Here is a 23,733-nt window from a genome sequence, read left to right on the forward strand (position 1 = left end):
AAATTCAAATTTGCAAAGGCTTAGAATTCAAATTTTGTGGGAGCTTAATTCCAAATTGTTTTGAACATTGTCGAGTGTAATACCTTCCTTAGATAGAGTATGGGATTGGTAGTGTGAAATACTTACCTACCTCTCCCCAGAGCAACCTCCGGTCCGTGGCCAAGTGGTTATCACACTTAGCTTACACACTGATGTTCAGGACAAGCCAAATTGCTATGTTGCCTCTAAAACCAGTACAACACACAGAGTCGAAAATACTTCGACCGCACCAGGTATTGAACTCGCGACCTCAGTCAATCACACTGGCGTATACCCAACTGCGGGGGACCCCGGATATTTAGGGTCCCCAATTGCCTATAGTTTGGAGCTTTTCCCCACAGGTAGTTGTTAGATACCTACCTCCCCCAATGGATGGTGGTATGGACTGACAATGGGGACAGGCATGGTCATGGCAAAGTCAATGGCGTTATCAATGTCATTGAACTCGTCTAGGAGGGTGGGAGGTACAGAGGTTTGATTGTTCGGCCCCTGGTTTTGCGGTGGTTCCTTGTCCTCGACCTGAAATGGGACAAGAAACACAGGTTAGAAACGTGTATTGCCATTAAAAACTGATAATCGAAAAATTCAGCCGATTTGTATAAGCTCAACCCATTTTTTCGGGTTGTTTGCCCCTACATCTACTTAATCCTCATAGTGTTAAGACAATACATCTTTCTTTTTGTTTCTTTATACCTATCTTTCTCCTCATTTTCTCCCAGTGTCCCAGTTTTCTCAAGAAAATTCCGAGAAATGTTCACAGTCCCAATAATTGTTCTATTTCAAATAACATCTTTACCTTCTAGCATATTATAGATTATATAACATGCGTCATTAGTATGACTCATGTACAATGTTATTAAGAAAAAAAGTACCCCGTCTTAGCACTTTTGATCTCTCACTTAACTTCCAATGCACATTCGTGGAGAATTTGCTTTGGGATTAAAAAAATTGAGCTTTTATAGATTATATAACATGCGTCATTAGTATGACTCATGTACAATGTTATTAAGAAAAAAAGTACCTACCCCGTCTTAGCACTTTTGATCTCTCACTTAACTTCCAATGCACATTCGTGGAGAATTTGCTTTGGGATTAAAAAAATTGAGCTTTTCCTTCTACCTACCACAAAAACTTACCAATTGGTAAGTTCAGGGTTCAGTTGGGTGGTTACTGACGAATTTAAATTAATACCAGTAGGTATATCAACGTAATGGTACTACCTAGTTGGAGCTGACAAGGTCTGTCTTGCCGTCACTATAGACCTCAGCAGTTACACTTACAGTGACATTGAAGCCGTTGAACCTCTCTAAAATATATTATCATATATATATGTCTTGGATTTTTGACGTCCTTTAATAAAATACCTGTTCAAATATGTATTTATTTATGTGATAAAAGGGTCCTGGTATTTTTGGCGAGGAAAGAAATAAAAAACGACGAAAATTATATTATTTAAAGGTATTAATTAATAATAAAAACAGGCATTTGGACAGAGTAGGTATACACAACGACAGGTGGTAGAAACGTCAAGAGAATAACCTAAACAGAAACCTACCAATAATGGGAGACAGTCAGAAATTCGCAAACTGAAAAACCACAATTAACCGCAAATTCGCAAAGCTTGAAAGCTCCAACATCTTTAAAACTAATTTGACCAATGTTCTATTTTCTCAAGAGGGTATAAACAAGGTCTGTCTTGCCGTCACTAGAGACCTCAGCAGTTACACTTACAGTGACATTGAAGCCGTTGAACCTCTCTAAAATATATTATCATAAATATATGTCTTGGATTTTTGACGTCCTTTAATAAAATACCTGTACAAATATGTATTTATTTATGTGATAAAAGGGTCCTGGTATTTTTGGCGAGGAAAGAAATAAAAAACGACGAAAATTATATTATTTAAAAGACTCTGGATTTCAAGATCGTCAGCACATAGCAAATTGGTATACTGCATATGTTTTGGATTGATACTTCCTCTTTAGAAAATCTCACAAAACGTCACTCATTAATCCCACAACTACCATATCTCTGACACTTTCGTAATTTTTTTCCCGAGAATAACCAACATGGAATCTGACCCCAAAATTTCCGGGAAGTTCTCGGGAAAGTTTGGGTATGCTTGTTCAACTTTGGCAGAGAGTTCATTTAAAATCTCCTTTCCAGGTATACATAATACTGCTTGCCTAAGTGAAAAAGAGTGACACAGTGGCAGAGAGTGCCAAAGTGACTCAGCTTGTCCAGAAGTGACAAAGGGTACCATCATATTAACATTATTTCATTGAATTGAGTTATGTTGGCGATAAAATAGATCCAAAATTTCAATCATCCCTAAAGGGATTTAGCCAAAAATCCCTGTATGCCATAGCGTGTGACTACACCTTCGGAGATAGTATGATAGGGTGTATTTGTATTTATTGTATATTTTCATTATGTTTATGCTTTAGAAGCAGTAGGTTCTGCTTTTGGTGTGGAACATTGGCCCAATACCAGTGGTGGATGTGCTGGCTGTAGCTGCAGCTCGGACTGGAAGGCTAGCATCGTGTCATCCGTAATAGTACTGACTACTTTGGTTCTTACTGCTGAGACTTCGCGGGGTTTCCTCCGCACATACGATTTGAATAACCTGAAATCGGAATGGAGAAAGTGCTGTTCAGATAACTATAGAAAGTGCTGTTCAGATAAGTAAAGAAAGTGCTGTTCAGATAACTAAAGAAAGTGCTGTTCAGATAACTAAAGAAAGTGCTGTTCAGATAACTAAAGAAAGTGCTGTTCAGATAACTAAAGAAAGTGCTGTTCAGATAACTAAAGAAAGTGCTGTTCAGATAACTAAAGAAAGTGCTGTTCAGATAACTAAAGAAAGTGCTGTTCAGATAACTAAAGAAAGTGCTGTTCAGATAACTAAAGAAAGTGCTGTTCAGATAACTAAAGAAAGTGCTGTTCAGATAACTAAAGAAAGTGCTGTTCAGATAACTAAAGAAAGTGCTGTTCAGATAACTAAAGAAAGTGCTGTTCAGATAACTAAAGAAAGTGCTGTTCAGATAACTAAAGAAAGTGCTGTTTAACTAAAGGGAAAGTAAGATTTCCTAAACGAGATACTTCGTCAAGTACCATTATAACTAGATGAAGAGTGAAGACATAGTACACTGATTAATTCTCCAGTTAAAGGTAAAGTCACAAAACATCTAATCAGGTCGCAGTGACATAGGGCGTTTATTAAAGCCGATGGCCCTACTTATACCAATACCAAAGTGCTGTTCAGCTTGAGAGATTTATGGCCTATCGTACCACTGAGAGTTACCACAGTGTCAAAGGTTTTCTTTGACGTCACCCACTTGGTAGCCTGTAGCTACAGACCGTATGCAGTAATATCAATTTAATTACTACATTGAGATATTATATAGGAACGAAAAGAGACCGAAGTTTGAGCTCATTCTATTTATTTTGACGGTTAGTTCAATATTGATGAAATTTGGCAAACATGTTTGACCCATATAGGAAATTTTCTCGTTAAAATCGGGGTTAATTCTGGGATTCGTCTTTATACCAGTATAATCCTATAGTTATTTCTGGAGTTCGTCGCATTTTGAATTATGTTGTCAGTACCCTTTCTATTAAACATGTTGCTCACAACACAAACTTCCGAAATTAAGTAGAAAACTGCAATTTCATGTTGCCTGAATTAATATTCAGTGTGAGCTAACGAAATGTATAAACTGTCTAATGCTGCATGACATCCCAGACTGCTAACACCTCATAATTAAAAGCATGACATGAAATTTGAAGGTAAATATGTGTACCTACTTTCTAACGAATAATACTTTCCAACACTTTCGGCGCTTCATTTTGCCCACCCACCCCCGAATCACACATTAGAAAACACCATGTTTTCTAATGTTCCATTTCTAATTTTCTAAAGTAGGTGTATGATGACGGGTGACAAGAATCTTGTTTGGAAAACAGAGCACTTCTACCCAATTCTAATGTTCCATTTCTAATTTTCTAAAGTAGGTGTATGATGACGGGTGACAAGAATCTTGTTTGGAAAACAGAGCACTTCTACCCACTATTCCAAAATTGTAGTCATAAAAACAAAAATTAGAAAAATAAGGTGGGCCAATAAATGGTACGTTTTTTAGGTGGTGGGCGAATAAATGGTACACTTACCCTATGTATGTGGTTTCCGAACTTCCCGATATGTCTGTAGAAACACATAACTCGAAAAAAACCCTATTCCAAAATTGTAGTCATAAAAACAAAAATTAGAAAAATAAATGTGGGCAGGTGGGCCAATAAATGGTACGTTTTTTAGGTGGGCGAATAAATGGTACACTTACCCTATGTATGTGGTTTCCGAACTTCCCGATATGTCTGTAGAAACACATAACTCGAAAAAACCTATGTAGCACGTTGGTAAAATAATTGAGGGTTTCAGAGTGATTGGAAATATTTGACTGTATGTCTGGACTACTCTGGACGGAAAGAAGAAAAATGAAAATATAAAACAATTCAATGAATATATTCGTTAAATGAAATGAGACCTATGTAGCACGTTGGTATAATAATTGAGAGTTTCAGAGTGATTGGAAATATCTGACTGTATGTCTGGACTACTCTGGACGGAAAGAAGAAAAATGAAAATATAAAACAATTCAATGAATATATTCGTTAAATGAAATGAGCTTCTACCCATGTCGCTTATTTGCATTTATATGTAAGCAAAACTTGAAAATTCAAATTTGCAAAGGCTTAGAATTCAAATTTTGTGGGAGCTTAATTCCAAATTGTTTTGAACATTGTCGAGTGTAATACCTTCCTTAGATAGAGTATGGGATTGGTAGTGTGAAATACTTACCTACCTCTCCCCAGAGCAACCTCCGGTCCGTGGCCAAGTGGTTATCACACTTAGCTTACACACTGATGTTCAGGACAAGCCAAATTGCTATGTTGCCTCTAAAACCAGTACAACACACAGAGTCGAAAATACTTCGACCGCACCAGGTATTGAACTCGCGACCTCAGTCAATCACACTGGCGTATACCCAACTGCGGGGGACCCCGGATATTTAGGGTCCCCAATTGCCTATAGTTTGGAGCTTTTCCCCACAGGTAGTTGTTAGATACCTACCTCCCCCAATGGATGGTGGTATGGACTGACAATGGGGACAGGCATGGTCATGGCAAAGTCAATGGCGTTATCAATGTCATTGAACTCGTCTAGGAGGGTGGGAGGTACAGAGGTTTGATTGTTCGGCCCCTGGTTTTGCGGTGGTTCCTTGTCCTCGACCTGAAATGGGACAAGAAACACAGGTTAGAAACGTGTATTGCCATTAAAAACTGATAATCGAAAAATTCAGCCGATTTGTATAAGCTCAACCCATTTTTTCGGGTTGTTTGCCCCTACATCTACTTAATCCTCATAGTGGGCTTTTTGTGAATGATTATAGGATAAGGAAAGTAAAAAGATACTCTTTAGCTCAACAGAACTTGTGAATCACTTTTCCGCAGCGCCGCGGTAAACAACTAGGTACCATTATTTCAACTAGGTACCAATTACGTGGCTTTAATCTTGACCGAAACAAGGAGAGAATCTCTTTTTGAGAATTTGAGAACATAATTATTAATAGAGGTGATAGAGAACCTTATGTCACGTGTCAACCTCACAATGTTTATCTTCTACTCAAGAGTCTATTATGGAAAAGTTTTAAATTTCTCCTAAAAACGTTCAGGAAAGAGTTAAGGGTGGGAGGTACAGAGGTTTGATTGTTCGGCCCCTGGTTTTGCGGTGGTTCCTTGTCCTCGACCTGAAATGGGACAAGAAACACAGGTTAGAAACGTGTATTGCCATTAAAAACTGACCATTGAAAATTTCAGCCGATGTGTATAAGCTCAACCCATTTTTTCGGGTTGTTTGCCCCTACATCTACTTAATCCTCATAGTGAGCTATTTGTGAATGATTATAGGATAAGGGAAGTAAAAAGATACTCTTTAGCTCAACTTATGGATCACTTTTCCGCAGCGCCGCGGTAAGCAACTAGGTACCATTATTTCACTTCTTCTTTTTCTTCTTCTTCTTCTTCTTCTTCTTCTTCTTCTTCTTCTTCTTCTTCTTCTTCTTCTTTCTTAGTCTCTTACTTTTTTAAATTTCATTTTTCTATGGCACCAGAAAAAAAAAATGTGATACCAGTGTTCTATGGATCTATGGTATGATCCCTAGGACAATCAGATTCTGGATTCTAAGATCGTCAGCACATAGCAAATTGGTATACTGCATATGTTTTGGTATACTCTTTAGAAAATCTCACAAAATGTCACTTATTAATCCCACAAAACTACCATATCTCTGACACTTTCGTGAGAATAACCAACATGGAATCTGACCCCAAAATTTCCGGGAAGTTCTCGGGAAAGTTTGGGTATGCTTGTTCAACTTTGGCAGAGAGAAATGTTCATTTAAAATCTCCTTTCCAGGTATACATAATACTGCTTGCCCAAGTGACAAAGAATGACACAGTGGCAGAGAGTGCCAAAGTGACTCAGCTTGTCCAGAAGTGACAAAGGGTACCATCATATTATCATTATTCCAGTGAATTGAGTTATGTTGGCGATAAAATAGATCCAAAATTTCAATAATCCCTAAAGGGATTTAGCCAAAAATCCCTGTATGCTATAGCGTGTGACTACACCTTCGGAGACAGTATAATAGGGTGTATTTGTATTTATTGTATATTTTCATTATGTTTATGCTTTAGAAGCAGTAGGTTCTGCTTTTGGTGTGGAACATTGGCCCAATACCAGTGGTGGATGTGCTGGCTGTAGCTGCAGCTCGGACTGGAAGGCTAGCATCGTGTCATCCGTAATAGTACTGACTACTTTGGTTCTTACTGCTGAGACTTCGCGGGGTTTCCTCCGCACATACGATTTGAATAACCTGAAATCGGAATGGAGAAAGTGCTGTTCAGATAACTATAGAAAGTGCTGTTCAGATAAGTAAAGAAAGTGCTGTTCAGATAACTAAAGAAAGTGCTGTTCAGATAACTAAAGAAAGTGCTGTTCAGATAACTAAAGAAAGTGCTGTTGCTTTGGTTCTTACTGCTGAGACTTCGCGGGGTTTCCTCCGCACATACGATTTGGATAACCTGAAACCGGAATGGAGAAAGTGCTGTTCAGATAACTATAGAAAGTGCTGTTCAGATAAGTAAAGAAAGTGCTATTCAGATAACTAAAGAAAGTGCTGTTCAGATAACTAAAGAAAGTGCTGTTCAGATAGGTAACTAAAGAAAGTGCTGTTCAGATAACTATAGAAAGTGCTGTTCAGATAACTAAAGAAAGTGCTGTTCAGATAACTAAAGAAAGTGCTGTTTAGATAACTAAAGGGAAAGTAAGATTTCCTAAACTAGATACTTCGTCAAGTACCATTATAACTAGATGAAGAGTAAACACATAGTATACTGATTAATTCTCCAGTTAAAGATAAAGTCACAAAAGATCGAACCAGGTCGCAGTGACATAGGGCGTTTATTTAAGCCGATGACCCTACTTATACCAATACCAAAGTGCTGTTCAGCTTGAGAGATTTATGGCCGATTTTACCACTGAGAGTTAACACAGTGTCAAAGGTTTTCTTTGACGTCACCCACTTGGTAGCCTGTATAAGCTACAGACCGTATGCAGTAAATCAGTAATATCAAGTTAATTACTACATTGAGATTAATTAAGGAGCGCGGTAGCGCTCCGCCCCGCCAAGTCAAGAAAGTTTGACCGCGCTACTAGAGATATTATACGCGACAGGGAAAGTAGCCGTTTTCAGGTAGTTGTAGGCAGACAGCCACAAATGACGGAAGAAAACGGATTGCATGTGTGTGTGTTGGGGCATGAAAGCTGACCAAGTTGAAAAAAAATGTCATCAAAATCGGTTAAGTTTAGCCGGAGATATTTGACTTTGAAAAACGTCAAATTTTCCTTATGTCAGGTGTCAACCTCACAATGTTTATCTTCTACTCAAGAGTCTATTATGGAAAAGTTTTAAATTTCTCCTAAAAACGTTCAGGAAAGAGTTATTGAGACTGAGAGGACGAAAATATGCCGTCTTGTCAGTGCAAACAAGGCACCTTTGCCAAAGTACGTTGTAAATATTAGCAGAGATGATATAGTTATGATAGTTTGAAAAGTACACTCGGGGTAAATTCAATTTTGCACTCAGGGAAAAACTGCCACTATGTTTTGTTCTAACTTTTCTAAACTCAATGAATATTTACCAGGAAGGTTATTATGCAAATGATTGAAACTTACAACTAAATGCCACTTAAAAACTCGGAACAAATCGAATGAAATTCTAATTTACCTATTATTTTTCTACTCTCTTTTAATCTTGAGCGTAAGTTTTAAATTTAAACATAATTTTATTCTGTACCTGTTCATTCTTTCAGAGCTAATAGAATGCAAACAAACTATGGAAAATAGATATAATCTTCATTTTACATCAAGTTAATTTTATTCTATACCTGTTCATTCTTTCAGAGCTAATAGAATGCAAACAAACTATGGAAAATAGATATAATCTTCATTTTACATCAAGTTTTGATTTAGTTTATTTTGATTACAGGTAGTGTAGGTACTCTTAAGTAAGTTACACTGTCAATAAAAAATTACTGGAATTAAGACAATACATCTTTCTTTTTGTTTCTTTATACCTATCTTTCTCCTCATTTTCTCCCAGTGTCCCAGTTTTCTCAAGAAAATTCCGAGAAATGTTCACAGTCCCAATAATTGTTCTATTTCAAATAACATCTTTACCTTCTAGCATATTATAGATTATAGAACGAAAGTACGTACAAGGTAGAAAAAAACTATAGTTCTATTAAATTTTGTATTGGGGAAGGAATTTCCGTTTGAAATGAAAACGGATTTGTTTAAACATTAATGAGAACAAGGGAACTGCAATGGATTTGTCTAAAAAATGCATAATGAGTCCAAAGAAAATCTATTGTTCTTTTCTTCTTCTTTTTTTAGGGTACTGAAATTTCTAAATCGTTGTATCGATATTCATGTGAAAAGTCTTCACACAACTCTTGTTCTTTCTTTAAGCATTTTGAGGTTTTTCCTCAATACAGTGTCACAAAATACTATCGTCATTTTTGTTTTCTGTCGACTCAAGGATACCACTAAGATGTTTTTTAGAGACCAACAGAAGAACAACTATAGTTTGAATAATCGTTGGGTGCCTAAGTGCAAAATTAAATTCAGATAAAACATTCATCAACAAAATCATATTTAAAAATAAAGAATACCAATAGAGTTCAGCAAACTTTTGCATTTAAGTGAAAGGTAAAAACATGGTAAAGCGGTTGTAGGAATTATTGTTAACTGCAGGTTTGTGGTCAAACCACTGACAACCCCCCAGATGGATATATTGTTAATTATTTCATGTTAATTTTACTTTTTCTTTTCTTGTTACCTGTTTTCTTCTACTCCGTTGCCACATGATGAAATTGACTACAATGAGAATTCCTATGAGGGTAGCGACAAAAGTTTACAAAAACCATGGGCTGGGCTTGTACAAAGACCATGTTTTCTGGAAATATACGTATACCTTGTATGTTTACTTGGGTATTTACTCCCATGGCATATTTCATCACAAAATTCCCGTCCAAATTGAAAATGCTGGAAATTTCATTTCTGAGAAAAACGTCCATTACGGCCTCAGAAAATTTGCTGAAGTGTTCTTCAGTCAGTTTTAATTTGAGATGATGAATATTTGGATGAGTTTAATATAATCCACGCATAACTCAATTTTTTGGGGAAAATATTTCGTGACCCGAATTCGAGGTACTGAGCCCAACCTTCAGGGAATTTTTTCGTTCGTTATTTTTGTCTCTTGACGTCTCCAAACCATCATGATATTCGGGATGAGGGAGGAGGGATGGGGACTTAATCGAACAGTTAAATCACATCGTTTCTTAAAAGGTAAATTGTAAATTATTATTCGGTTTCTTAGACTTTACATAATGTCTTAAATCGGGACTGGTACCGTCCTTAAGCTACAGTCACACGGTATGGCAAACTTACTTCAATCAATTAATTTGTAGCTTCATAGATGCCGCTGGTTGCTAAACGCAAATGCATTTACAGTAGATCTAAACAAATTTCTATCTTGAGCTAGTATTTTCTTAGTCTCTTACTTTTTTAGTACAGTCACACGGTATGGCAAACTTACTTCAATCAATTAATTTGTAGCTTCATAGATGTCGCTGGTTGCTAAACGCAAATGCATTTACAGTAGATCTAAACAAATTTCTATCTTGAGCTAGTATTTTCTTAGTCTCTTACTTTTTTAATAGTGTGAAATACTTACCTACCTCTCCCCAGAGCAACCTCCGGTCCGTGGCCAAGTGGTTATCACAGCTTACACACTGGAGGTCGCGAGTTCAATACCTGGTGCGGTCGAAGTATTTTCGACTCTGTGTGTTGTACTGGTTAGAATTTAGTGGCAACATAGCAATTTGGCTTGTCCCTTACATCAGTCAATCACACTGGCGTATACCCCACTGCGGGGGACCCCGGATATTTAGGGTCCCCAATTGCCTATAGTTTGAAGCTTTTCCCCACAGGTAGTTGTTAGATACCTACCTCCCCCAATGGATGATGGTATGGACTGACAATGGGGACAGGCATGGTCATGGCAAAGTCAATGGCGTTATCAATGTCATTGAACTCGTCTAGGAGGGTGGGAGTCAGAAGTAAGTCTTTGTCTCCCTTGGAATCTGAAATAACAGAAAAATCATAAGAAAAGTTAAAAAAGGAGAGAAGTTTATGATTGAAATGAATGCCATGGACCTGAGCTGTTTCCTGCTTAGTCGACACGAACTTTAGCCATTGTGCTAAAGTTTTAGAGGAGGATTCAGGGCAAAGTACATCGTGCTTGTGATGGAACGACCAAAGATATAAAAAAATATAAATACAGCTACCTATCTATCAGTATTTTCACAATCTCAGGGCTGACTTTACAATCTGCAGATCATGGTGAAAATAAAGGACCCCCACAAAAACACAAATGTGAAAAAAGGCCAAGTCCCTATCCAAAAATGTCGGCCTATAAAAGTGGTGAGATCAGAAATAAAGGCCATGTTTGCATTCCCAGTTTTTCGTGTCTACTGAAAATGCTGAATATTAATTCCTTCAACCGTCTCTCAATTTTAACTTGGCTATGTTTTTCCTTCGGGGTTTCATGATAGGTTTAATTATTTATTCGAGTAGGATGATGTTTGTTGCTTGGCGCATTGCATAACTACTTGACTTTCTAGGCGTTCATACAAATTTTTCATGTGTTCACACTAGGTAGGTAGTGCGAGGTAGATACTTAGGTAATAGGAAAGTAGGAGGTAGGTACTTAGGTAGGTAGGTTCTGATTACTGTTGTAAGCGGTGTTATAGCACTAGGGATATTAAATTTATGGGGTCATAAATACGTTTAATCAGATCCACATTAACTTTAAGTAAATAGGATATTTTAACCCATTTCTTGGCAATGTTTTCTTTTCTTAGCTCTAGTATAGCTTTCTTTTCACTGCCTCCCACTCTCTCCCTCTCTCATTTTCTCTCTCTATTTCTTTCTTTCTCTCCCTCTTTCTCTTTTTTCCTCTCTCGAGAGACATTTTTTCCTTCATACTTTCACTTCAACGCTAGAGCATAGCTGTAAACTGCCTCATCATCAAATGTAAAAGCGTTAAACCTCTTGGGGTTAAAAACTGTATTAACCCTGACCTACCGGCTTAAGCCTGCAGTTCGTCTCTGAACGGATTAAAATATCAGCGGTACCCAATTGGGAGTTGAATATTGAGTCTTTAAGACAGCACGTTAAATAGAATATTCCTCAATTATTATCCTAAGATGAGATTGAAAAGTTCCTTTTCCCCCGCAGTTTAAATAAGGTCTTGGATACGTGATTTGTAAAATAATATTATAAATAAATTAAAGATTGATTAATAAATTAAAGATGAATAAGATTGAATGCTCATTTGCAGAAGTTCCCGGGTCACTGTCACTGAAGTTATACAACGCTGAGCGTGGTTGGTATTTGGATGGATGACTTTCTGCACCAAGACTGACAAATGACCTTATAATTGAAACTTTACTAGCCGAACACCACTAAGATGTTTTTTAGAGACCAACAGAAGAACAACTAGGTATAGTTTGAATAATCGTTGGGTGCCTAAGTGCAAAATTAAATTCAGATAAAACATTCATCAACAAAATCATATTTAAAAATAAAGAAAGTAAAAAGAGTCACCCTTCTTTCAATAATGGATATATTGTTAATTATTTCATCTTAATTTTACTTTTTCTTTTCTTGTTACCTGTTTTCTTCTACTCCGTTGCCACATGATGAAATTGACTACAATGAGAATTCCTATGAGCAAGGACACGACTAGAATTATAACTATTAACAGAAGTAAGTCTTTGTCTCCCTTGGAATCTGAAATAATAGAAAAATCATAAAAAAAGTTAAAAAAGTAGAGAAGTTCATGATTGAAATGAATGCCATGGACCTGAGCTGTTTCCTCCTTAGTCGACACGAACTTTAGCCATTGTGCTAAAGTTTTAGAGGAGGATTCAGGGCAAAGTACATCGTGCTTGTGATGGAACGACCAAACATATAAATAAATATAAATACAGCTATCTATCAGTATTTTCACAATCTCAGGGCTGACTTTACAATCTGCAGATCATGGTGAAAATAAAGGACCCCCACAAAAACACAAATGTGAAAAAAGGCCAAGTCCCTATCCAAAAATGTCGGCCTATAAAAGTGGTGAGATCAGAAATCAAGGCCAAGTTTGCATTCCCAGTTTTTCGTGTCTGTTGAAAATGCTGAATCTTAATTCCTTTGAATTACGCAGGCATAATAGGCAAGTATAGCCTAACATATGGCCCAAATTTTGTGACATTACGTGGAAAATAAACGGAGTTATGACAGGGTGAAAATACGTCGAAATGTTTCGTGTAATATACACATTGGCGTGTTCAGTCCGGAACTTGGCCTGGTACACGGCCGTGTGCCTAGATGATGTTTGTTGCTTGGCACATTGCATAACTACTTGACTTTCTAGGCGTTCATACAAATTTTTCATGTGTTCACACTAGGTAGGTAGTGCGAGGTAGGTACTTAGGTAATAGGAAAGTAGGAGGTAGGTACTTAGGTAGGTAGGTTCTGATTACTGTTGTAAGCGGTGTTATAGCACTAGGGATATTAAATTTATGGGGTCATAAATACGTTTAATCAGATCCACATTAACTTTAAGTAAATAGGATATTTTAACCCATTTCTTGGCAATGTTTTCTTTTCTTAGCTCTAGTATAGCTTTCTTTTCACTGCCTCCCACTCTCTCCCTCTCTCATTTTCTCTCTCTATTTCTTTCTTTCTCTCCCTCTTTCTCTTTTTTCCTCTCTCGAGAGACATTTTTTCCTTCATACTTTCACTTCAACGCTAGAGCATAGCTGTAAACTGCCTCATCATCAAATGTAAAAGCGTTAAACCTCTTGGGGTTAAAAACTGTATTAACCCTGACCTACCGGCTTAAGCCTGCAGTTAGTCTCTGAACGGATTAAAATATCAGCGGTACCCAATTGGGAATTGAATATTCAGTCTATAAGACAGCACGTTAAATAGAATATTCCTCAATTATTATCCTAAGATGAGATTGAAAAGTTCCTTTTCCCCCGCAGTTTAAATAAGGTCTTGGATACGTGATTTGTAAAATAATATTATATAAATAAATTAAAGATTGATGAATAAATTAAAGATGAATAAGATTGAATGCTCATTTGCAGAACTTCCCGGGTCACTGTCACTGAAGTTATACAACGCTGAGCGTGGTTGGTATTTGGATGGATGAACGTCTGCACCAAGACTAACAAATGACCTTATAATTTAAACTTAACTAGCGGAAATCCTTAAGGCATGGCCGTTCATGTCACTCATCCATTTAGTGGTCTTGCTCGGTGTAGCTTAACAAAAACGAACCGGAAAATAGCCTATAACCTTCACGGGAGTGCAAGCAATAAGTTCACAAAGTTTCATAGCAATCGGATGAGCGGTTTGGCCAGGCATAAAGTTCGAACAAACACACACACAAACAAATATTCATTTTTATATATTAGATTTAGGACAATCTGAGGCTAGAACGATTTTTTTAATGGCTATACCTACGAATTCATAATCTATTTTGGGTGTCTAATATGAATCTAAACTAACAATATTTTATTCCCTTACCATCTACAGCTGAGCGGGATATGTTTTGAACATAGGGGGTCGGAAACACCAGGTCCTCTTCGCTTGTGGTGTGCATGCGGCCCCCTTCTCGTTTGGGGGACGGGAGCAGGACATCTTCCACATCTCCTTCCATATCCAGAGGGTCCTCATCCGTGTTCTCCTCCTCCTCATTCATCTCCTCGAAATGATCCCGAAGGACTTTCCGAGGAACTGAAACAAAGTTTTTATTTCTTACAGTCGAACCTGGATATCAGAGAAAATTTTCTGGGCCCTTCATTTTTGAGCCAAAAACCTGGATATAAGAGAAACCTGGATACAAGAGAAAAAAAGGGTGGTCCCCTGAATTCTTATCCAGGTTCAACTGTATTTTTAAATATTTAATTTATACTCGTAAATATCTATCTATCTAATCTAATCTAAATCGTGATTTATTTGTGGTGAAGCGGAGCTTTTCCACAACTTTTGTGAACATCACAACATTACTAAGTGCCTCCTTTGCAATCAATTTCCATATTTCAATAATCTTTTTACACTGGTAATGTCGCCACTGGTCGCTACATATATTAGATTTAGGACAATCTGAGGCTAAAACGATTTTTTTTGAATGGCTATACCTATGAATTCATAATCTGTTTTGGGTGTCTAATATGAATCTAAACTAACAATATTCCCTTACCATCTACAGCTGAGCGGGATATGTTTTGAACATAGGGGGTCGGAAACACCAGGTCCTCTTCGCTTGTGGTGTGCATGGGACAATCTGAGGCTAGAACGATTTTTTTAATGGCTATACCTACGAATTCATAATCTATTTTGGGTGTCTAATATGAATCTAAACTAACAATATTTTATTCCCTTACCATCTACAGCTGAGCGGGATATGTTTTGAACATAGGGGGTCGGAAACACCAGGTCCTCTTCGCTTGTGGTGTGCATGCGGCCCCCTTCTCGTTTGGGGGACGGGAGCAGGACATCTTCCACATCTCCTTCCATGTCCAGAGGGTCCTCATCCGTGTTCTCCTCCTCCTCATTCATCTCCTCGAAATGATCCCGAAGGACTTTCCGAGGAACTGAAACAAAGTTTTTATTTCGTACAGTCGAACCTGGATATAAGAGAAAATTTTAAATAATCTTTTTACACTGGTAATGTCGCCACTGGTCGCTACTCGAATCAAGTAGCTACTCAATTGTCCTCACGAGGCTGAGTGCATCCCGAACTCCAAGCAAAGAACCGAAAAAAACCTCGGCCCCGCCGGGAATCGAACCCGGACCTCCTGTGTGCAAGCTTAGTGTGATACCCACTCGGCCAAGGAGGTTGGAACAAAGTTTTTATTTGGTCTTTATAAATATTTAATTTGTACTCGTAAGTATTTAACAGATTAATTTGAATAATTAATTATCAGTCCGAAACTCAGTAACTTTATGAAGCTTCAGGGAGAATGGGGTTGGAGAATAATAACTTTGTCTACGTCACTATTAATTTATCTACTAAGTTCTTTTTTATCATTATTTATTTATCTTTTTTTATTGGACCGGTTTCGCCTCACATAATCTTCTTACGGTACGGTTATAGGATTATTTTACACAGTTTGGTTCCTAAAGATTTTTATTTTATTTTATTTTTTGACCTATTACTTTCTTTTTGATGTAACTCAAGTACCACCAGCATGCTCTAATACTCTGCAGATACCAGCATGCTTCAATACTCTGCAGATTCATATTCGTTCCTAAAATACGAAATAGTGAAACACGATTATTACTTAAGATATTTACGACAGTAGCAAGTGAACGAAAAAGTGTACACCTCGTCTTAAAATGAGTTTTCAACGTCAAAAATTTGAGCAATATCAAGTCAAAATGAAACTGGAAACTCAGCTCTAATAGGTGCTTATTTTCGTCATAAATAACAATAGAGTTTTTCAAAAGCTAAAAAAAAAAAAAAAAAAAAAAAAAAAAAAAAAAGTGCAGATTCATATTCGTTCCTAAAATACGAAATAGTGAAACACGATTATTACTTAGATATTTACGACAGTAGCAAGTAGACGAAGAAGTGTACCTACACCTCGTCTTAAAATGAGTTTTCAACGTCAAAAATTTGAGCAATATCAAGTCAACATGAAACTGGAAACTCAGGCCTAATAGGTGCTTATTTTCGTCATAAATAACAATAGAGTTTTTCAAAAGCTAAAAAAAAGTGGGAAAAAAATGAGGGGGGAATCTAACGCCACGTTTTTGTTAACGGGGCAGAAAATGGACCCAAGAGACCTCTTATTGGATCCAAATTATTTTTCACGCCGCTCTAAACGATTTCGTTTCAAAAGTTATCGTTCGTAACGGATAGATGGATATTGGATATTTAATTTTATCGAACAAAAACCCTAAAAATAGAATGTACTGCCTGGAATAAAACTGAAAAACTGTTCCCTTTTATCCTGGAATAGTCTAGACGAGGTCTTGTATTATGTTCAGTATGAGTAGAGTAGTAGGAGGATAGTCAATAAGGATTATTTGATGCGAAATAGGTATACGTTCGTGGATTTATGCGTATTAAATTATTAAAACCTTGTATTTTTTTACGATTCTACTATTGTGATTTTATTTGAAATTCATAACAATGGTATGCTTGGAGAACCTATGGGTATTTTTCTCTTTTGTGTTTTTTTTTGTATCAAGCATCAGTTTTACCACCGTGGATTGTCTCAAGGTTAAGTTCAATCTTGAATCCCATGTTGGTAAACCCCAGATTTACTACCATTGGAATCTGTCCCTTAGGACCTTAGGCAATTAACGGTTTTTTTTGTGCCTGCAGTTAGTCTCTGAACGGATTAAAATATCAGCGGTACCCAATTGGGAATTGAATATTCAGTCTATAAGACAGCACGTTAAATAGAATATTCCTCAATTATTATCCTAAGATGAGATTGAAAAGTTCCTTTTCCCCCGCAGTTTAAATAAGGTCTTGGATACGTGATTTGTAAAATAATATTATATAAATAAATTAAAGATTGATGAATAAATTAAAGATGAATAAGATTGAATGCTCATTTGCAGAACTTCCCGGGTCACTGTCACTGAAGTTATACAACGCTGAGCGTGGTTGGTATTTGGATGGATGAACGTCTGCACCAAGACTAACAAATGACCTTATAATTTAAACTTAACTAGCGGAAATCCTTAAGGCATGGCCGTTCATGTCACTCATCCATTTAGTGGTCTTGCTCGGTGTAGCTTAACAAAAACGAACCGGAAAATAGCCGATAAAAAAAGAAAAGTAAAAAGGCAAGGAAAAAAAGGAGAAGAAAAGGCGAAAGAATAAAAAATAATAGAGAAGAGAATGCCCGAGAAGGGAAGAGAAGATCAGAAGAAAAGAGAATGAAGGAAAAGACAAGGAGAGAAAAGAAAGGGACAAAGAAGGAAGGACGTTAAATGAAAAGATATATGTGAAAATGAGGAAAGAAGAGAAGAAAAGAAAGAGAAACAAGCCGGGTCCGTCCCTCCGGGAATTTTTTAGCCCGTAGTTTATTCGATCGTGGTTAAAGAAAATCAGTACCTATGTACCTACCTAATTTGTTTAATATTCAGTTTATTATTATTATTGATTTGATTTTTGAATTTACTTTCATGTAATAATTTAAAATCAAGACTAGAGCCCGTTCTCCCCTGATTCCTTATAATGTTTCCTAATAACTACCAATATAATGTTTAAGTTACCCATCCATTTATTGGCCCTGCTCGGCGTAGCCTAACAAAGGTGACGCTAAAACCGGTCTTAAATTAACGACTGAAGTGTTATCTAAAAAATCTCGCTTTGAGTTCATAGGTCGTCGCGACAAATTTCGAGATCAGAGCTCATTTGTATGAGAAAATGTGAAAAAAAAAAAAAAAAAAATCCCCCAAAAACGGCTTTTTGGTTCTCTGGACAAAATTTGCACCACCATTTTCGTGATCCTGGTAAAAAGACCCTTAATTTGATTTATAGGTCGACCAGGTTTGGACAAGTCCTTCTATGGGGACAGACAGACTGGCGACACCGAAGCGAATACAATAGTCCGTCCCTTATACCTTTTTATTATTATTGTAATAATAAAGGAAGGACGGACTAAAAAAAGGGCAAAGAAGAAAGGAAGAGAAATGAAGAGATCAAGAGTTCATTTCATGTGAGTTACCTTTCAATAAAATTACAAATGGATAATCTTACGTAAGAAGTAGCTTCTAATCTTCTAAACGAAATTAAATATTAACACCCTGAACAGAGCACTATTTCACACATCTTCGAACGTTTACAAATTGTTTTAGAAAATATCATGTGTGTTTCTAAATTGAAGAATTAATAAGACGTGGTAAATCTGAGTGAGTAGGTATCTAATCAAATTCGAATAAAACTCTTTTCTGGCAATAGAATCTGTACTTTGTGAAATTTTCTTCTCTAACGTATCTTTTCCTCGAGATCAGGTTCATTTCACAAGCTTGTAGCTACCTACACCTACGTATACTTTTCAATAAAAGGTTTTTATCTTGGATATATTTTTTGCTATTTTAGCTAAATTTTATCCTTACTAGGTATACCTATTTTTATTTAGATATATATCTACTACGACTAAAAAGTCCTAAATAAAAGTTGAAGGTGTTAAAGCATGTATGTCATGCTTTGCATGTCTAATAATAATTAGACAAAGGACATTATGTAACATCAAAATTTCACCATAATCGGTTCAATATAGTTCTGTGGCTAAATAAATACTCGTATCTACAAGTGCATTCCGAGAATCCGCCGACATCCCACACACGGTCCTATTGAAAAGCATGCATGAAACCAAAATTACCTAGGGTGCTCTACGATTCTACTATTGTGATTTTAATTGAAATTCATAACAATGGTATGCTTGGAGAACCTATGGGTATTTTTCTCTTTTGTGTTTTATTTGTATCAAGCATCAGATTTTAAGGTTAAGTTTTACCACCGTGCTGGATTGTCTCAGGGTTGAGTTCAATCCCATGTTGGTAAACCCCAGATTTACTACCATTGGAATCTGTCCCTTAGGACCTTAGGCAATTACCGTTTTTTTTTGGGGGGGGGGGGGGGGATTTTCCCCCTAGGCCTTTGGGCATTTTCCGTTTTTTTTTTTGGGGGGGGGGGGAGGGCTCGCAAACCCTTGGCCTCTTCATCCGAGACTAAAGATAATAATAGTCGGACAAGGTCACAGCCATGTTAAGTACACGATATTCTAAGGAAAAAAAGAGATATAAATTGTGACTAGTCACTTTAGTCAGCTCCGAAAAGAAAAAAAAGATTGCGTGCTTTTCCCAATTCACATGAAGACCTAAAACTCGTTTTACAAACGGAATTATTGAACATTTTGAATGGAAACGAAAAAAAAAAAAAAATGAAATGAAATTAGGTAGTTCAGTCAAAGAAAAAAGATTTCTATATACAATCTTTGCATAAAGTAATGAAAAAAAAAAAACTGGGATTAGACTGACAAAAGAAACATTAATAAAAATTAGACGATAGTTCCCCCTCCCCCCCTATATACACATTCACTCATTCAGGAAAAACGAAAATCTGAAGAATAAATTAGATTGCGAATATTGTTCGCTTTTTTTCCGTTTTTACTTTCCTTATCCTATAGAAAGGAAAGTAATGTAATCGGGTCAAAATTTCGATGGTCAGTTTTTAGTGCCAAAACACGTTTTGAGGGCCCTAGAGCCTAAATCCAAAGTTTCAGCCATTGGTCCGTGTGTGTGTCTGTCTGTAAACAAAATATCTCGAGAACGGTAAGAGCTAGAGACTTGAAATTGTATGTAAATGTCAAATGTGACAAGGATGCGACACGAAACGTTTGGTTGAGATAGGTTGCTGTTGGCGGTATTTTGACCGCTTTTTGACCGTTTTTTTGGCGGTTTTCAGCTATACCGACTAAACGGTTAGAGATATTGTAAAAGTTTGGCTATAAGAACAAGAACACACAAAATAAGCATCATTCAATAGGATGAGGAAAGTCGTGTGATGTTCACACCAGATTTTTTTTTCTTTATTGTCTGTTGTTAGTGGCTCCCACTTTAGTGGTGCCAACTCCTGCTTTTCAAACTTCAAGGATAATGGACTGCGATTTCTTTATTGTCTGTTGTTAGTGGCTCCCACTTTAGTGGTGCCAACTCCTGCTTTTCAAACTTCAAGGATAATGGACTGCGAGTAATAACGTAAAATTGGACACAACTCTTACGTTATTGGTTAATTAATTAAAAGTTCATTAACAGCTATCATTAAGATAAGCTTCCAAGTCATTGGCCTTTAAAATAATTTTCGTGTCCCAAACAAAGTAAGTGGTCTATTGGGGTAAAAGGCAACCGGTCGTTCTTAGAATAGAATAGAATGTTTGTATATTTGTTTAACAAAATGTTTTACAAATTTTACAAAAAGATTGGGTTGGCAGTATTAAAAATTGACATTACCTATTGAACGTGCAAATTAATAAAATATAAAAAAAAGTTTAAATACAAGTCTCAGCATTAAATGTTTAAATATAAACTGGAAAAGTAGAAATCTAAAATGTAAATAGTTACTCCTCCTAGTTTTATGCTTTTGTATTTTAATTCCTTTCCATATTATTTCTGCAACTGCAAATTGCATACCTATCAATAATATTAATCATAATGAAATTAATTCCTATTAGGCAACCGGTCGTTCTTTTTATAACCATCAATTTATAACCAACCAATAAGAACGAATGGAAGCTACCTAGTAGTGAAAGGTCCAATCAAATGGCTGTATTACGCTTCCTGCTCTTTCTGTTTAAATACAAGTCTCAGCATTAAATGTTTAAATATAAACTGGAAAAGTAGAAATCTAAAATGTAAATAGTTACTCCTCCTAGTTTTATGCTTTTGTATTTTAATTCCTTTCCATATTATTTCTGCAACTGCAAATTGCATACCTATCAATAATATTAATCATAATGAAATTAATTCCTATTAGGCAACCGGTCGTTCTTTTTATAACCATCGATTTATAACCAACCAATAAGAACGAATGGAAGCTACCTAGTAGTGAAAGGTCCAATCAAATGGCTGTATTACGCTTCCTGCTCTTTCTACCAATTTTTCATGAGGGTAATCTCTTTCATATAGCTATTTTCCTTTGAAATAAATATGTATAGTCCTTAGATACTCCTTTTATAATGATCACGGTATAGTTTCGTTTCGTAAAATCTGGGCTCTTTTTGGTGGTTAATGGGTCTAAGTCTAAGATATTAGGGTGCTCTAAAACACATAATGGATGTCGAAACATCATACGAAATGGGACGCTTGGAAAAGGGAAATGGGACAAAAAAAATAAAATAATAATAATAAATTCATATCCCAATTGTCATTACAATGCTTGACTACCTATGGTGAGCTCACGGAAGTAATGTATAAAAAAATGATAATGTGTAGAATGATGTGAAACGTGGAATTGGGGAAATGAAAACTGTCTGCCAATGGATATACCTAATGATGTGTTGTTTTATTATTATCATTATTATTATTATTATTTGGGTCCACGTGGTTACACCCTGGGTAAAGCCATTATCATTATTTCTATTTCAAGGATGTAAATGGCAAACTAAAGCTTGAAGGTATCAGATTTGACGGTTTTCTACGGAACGTATAAACAGGGTTTTATGTAAAGTTTCAACTTTCCTTTTAATGTAATGTATTAAAATGTCTTTCACAACTTGTTTCTTATTTTCTCCATTTTTCTCTTCTCCGAGCACCTTTCACAGTTTCTCTTCCAGATTCAAAGGGAAGCATTTCCGCATCAATAATTATGCTCGTGGAATATTTATGTAGATTTTTATTTATTTCTGTTCTCATTTTTTTCCTTGAATACATTATTGTCTGTATCATTTCCAATTGAAATGACGGTGACGGGTGGGTTGGAAGAGAACGCCGTACAGATTAGCCTTACCCTTCATCGAACTTTATTTTTTGTTTTTATATTCGATACTTTCCATTTTATACTTTTTGTGTACTCATTGTAAATTTGTGAAATCAAGATTAATTATTCTTCCGAGTAATTTGTTTCTAGGAAATTTACAGTTCCATTCATTTCATTTCCTCCAGGTATTTATTCAATGAAAGAAATATAATTATTAAATATACAAAGAACTTTTTCTTAAGTCAATACCTTTTGTGAAACTATATAAGACTTCCGAGTTGCTAGTTGAAGTTACTTTTGAAAAGATAGGTATTAAAGATTAGGGTAGATTTGAAGTTAGTTACTGAGTTTGAAGTAACTCATTGGGTGAGGTGTCCTGTCCGAGGTATATTTACATAATTATACCTTCCATAGCCATGTAATAAATTTCTTCATTTTAACTTGTAATACTGTCACAGGCCGGCATCGGCAGTTAGCCTGTTATTCACCTACATACAAGCAGTTACTCAACTGCCCTCACGAGCCTGACTGCACCCCAAAATCCAGACACAAAGGGGGGGGGCTGCTCACCGGTAATTGAACCTAGAACCCGAGGCCTGCAAGCCTACTATTATATTCATTCGGCCACGGAAGTTGCTTATAAATCCCTAGTCTACTATCAAAGTTATCAATAAACCCTTTACTATACGGATATTAATATTAATAAATTTCAAATACAATGTAATACAAATAAAATCTCATAGCTAGGAAAGGATTGAAACCACACCCGCCAGATTGTCAACCGTGTTTCACCACTAAATCCACTAATCTACCGAATATGTCATCCAGAGCTTCAACCTCAATTAACCGTAGCAGCACGAAGTGGATACCACTTACTCCGAAAGGAGACATTATATAAACCCTTTTCATCCCTCTTCAAACCCAAGTTGATATTGTAAAAACGCAAGCAAGCGTCTTGACCTGTTCAGGGCTTCCACCACAAATCGTAGAGTGGATGCCACTTAGAGCCAATCTAAAGATGAAACATATCCTTTTTCCCACTTGAAAACCCACAAGTAGGTAAAAGTTATTGTTGAAGAAATAAGAAATCCTTTTTTTCCTCCTTCAAACCTAAGTAAAGATATTGTTATTTTTCAAGAACTCTTGCTTGGTTATTATACAAGTTAGAATTTTATTACAGGTAATTTCTTATAGGAGTATCCCCAACAACATTTTTGGTTGGGTAATTGTTGGCCTTACGATATGCGTTTTCGATTTATGATAGAACGCATACGTATATACGATTTACGATATAACGTACGTAATTGTTAGTTTTACGTTATATCGTAAGCTACCATGTATCTCACAGCAACTGACGAAAAACAATGCATGGTGCAAGTTATTGCATAATTACATTTTTGAAGAGTTTGATAGAGGGAACTGTAACTATGGTCATATCGTACCGAAATCGAAGAGAGAAGGAAGACAGGGTAGGAGAAAGCCAGTCGTTCCGAGAACGAACAT

At 36.4% G+C, this 23,733-nt stretch overlaps 1 protein-coding gene and 1 long non-coding RNA gene across 2 annotated transcripts in view; both read right to left on the bottom strand.

The window, feature by feature from the left end:
- Positions 1-1,990: 1,990 nt before the first annotated feature.
- The window catches only part of LOC103514568, a 59,705-nt gene continuing 37,962 nt past the window's right edge, over positions 1,991-23,733 (bottom strand). Inside the window, 4 exon segments of the mRNA XM_026827426.1 lie at positions 1,991-2,666; positions 5,169-5,327; positions 12,397-12,515; positions 15,173-15,382. Of these exon segments, the coding sequence (XP_026683227.1) occupies positions 2,586-2,666; positions 5,169-5,327; positions 12,397-12,515; positions 15,173-15,382 (569 nt within the window). The 3' untranslated portion in view covers positions 1,991-2,585.
- Positions 6,186-10,768, bottom strand: LOC113469590. The gene is made up of 2 exons (XR_003392957.1): positions 10,671-10,768; positions 6,186-6,972 (listed from the first exon to the last, which is right to left on the bottom strand). It is a non-coding gene; the product is annotated as an uncharacterized LOC113469590 (long non-coding RNA).

Source organism: Diaphorina citri, unplaced genomic scaffold, assembly GCF_000475195.1.
Source record: "Diaphorina citri unplaced genomic scaffold, Diaci psyllid genome assembly version 1.1 scaffold44, whole genome shotgun sequence".
Lineage (NCBI taxonomy): Eukaryota > Metazoa > Arthropoda > Insecta > Hemiptera > Psyllidae > Diaphorina > Diaphorina citri.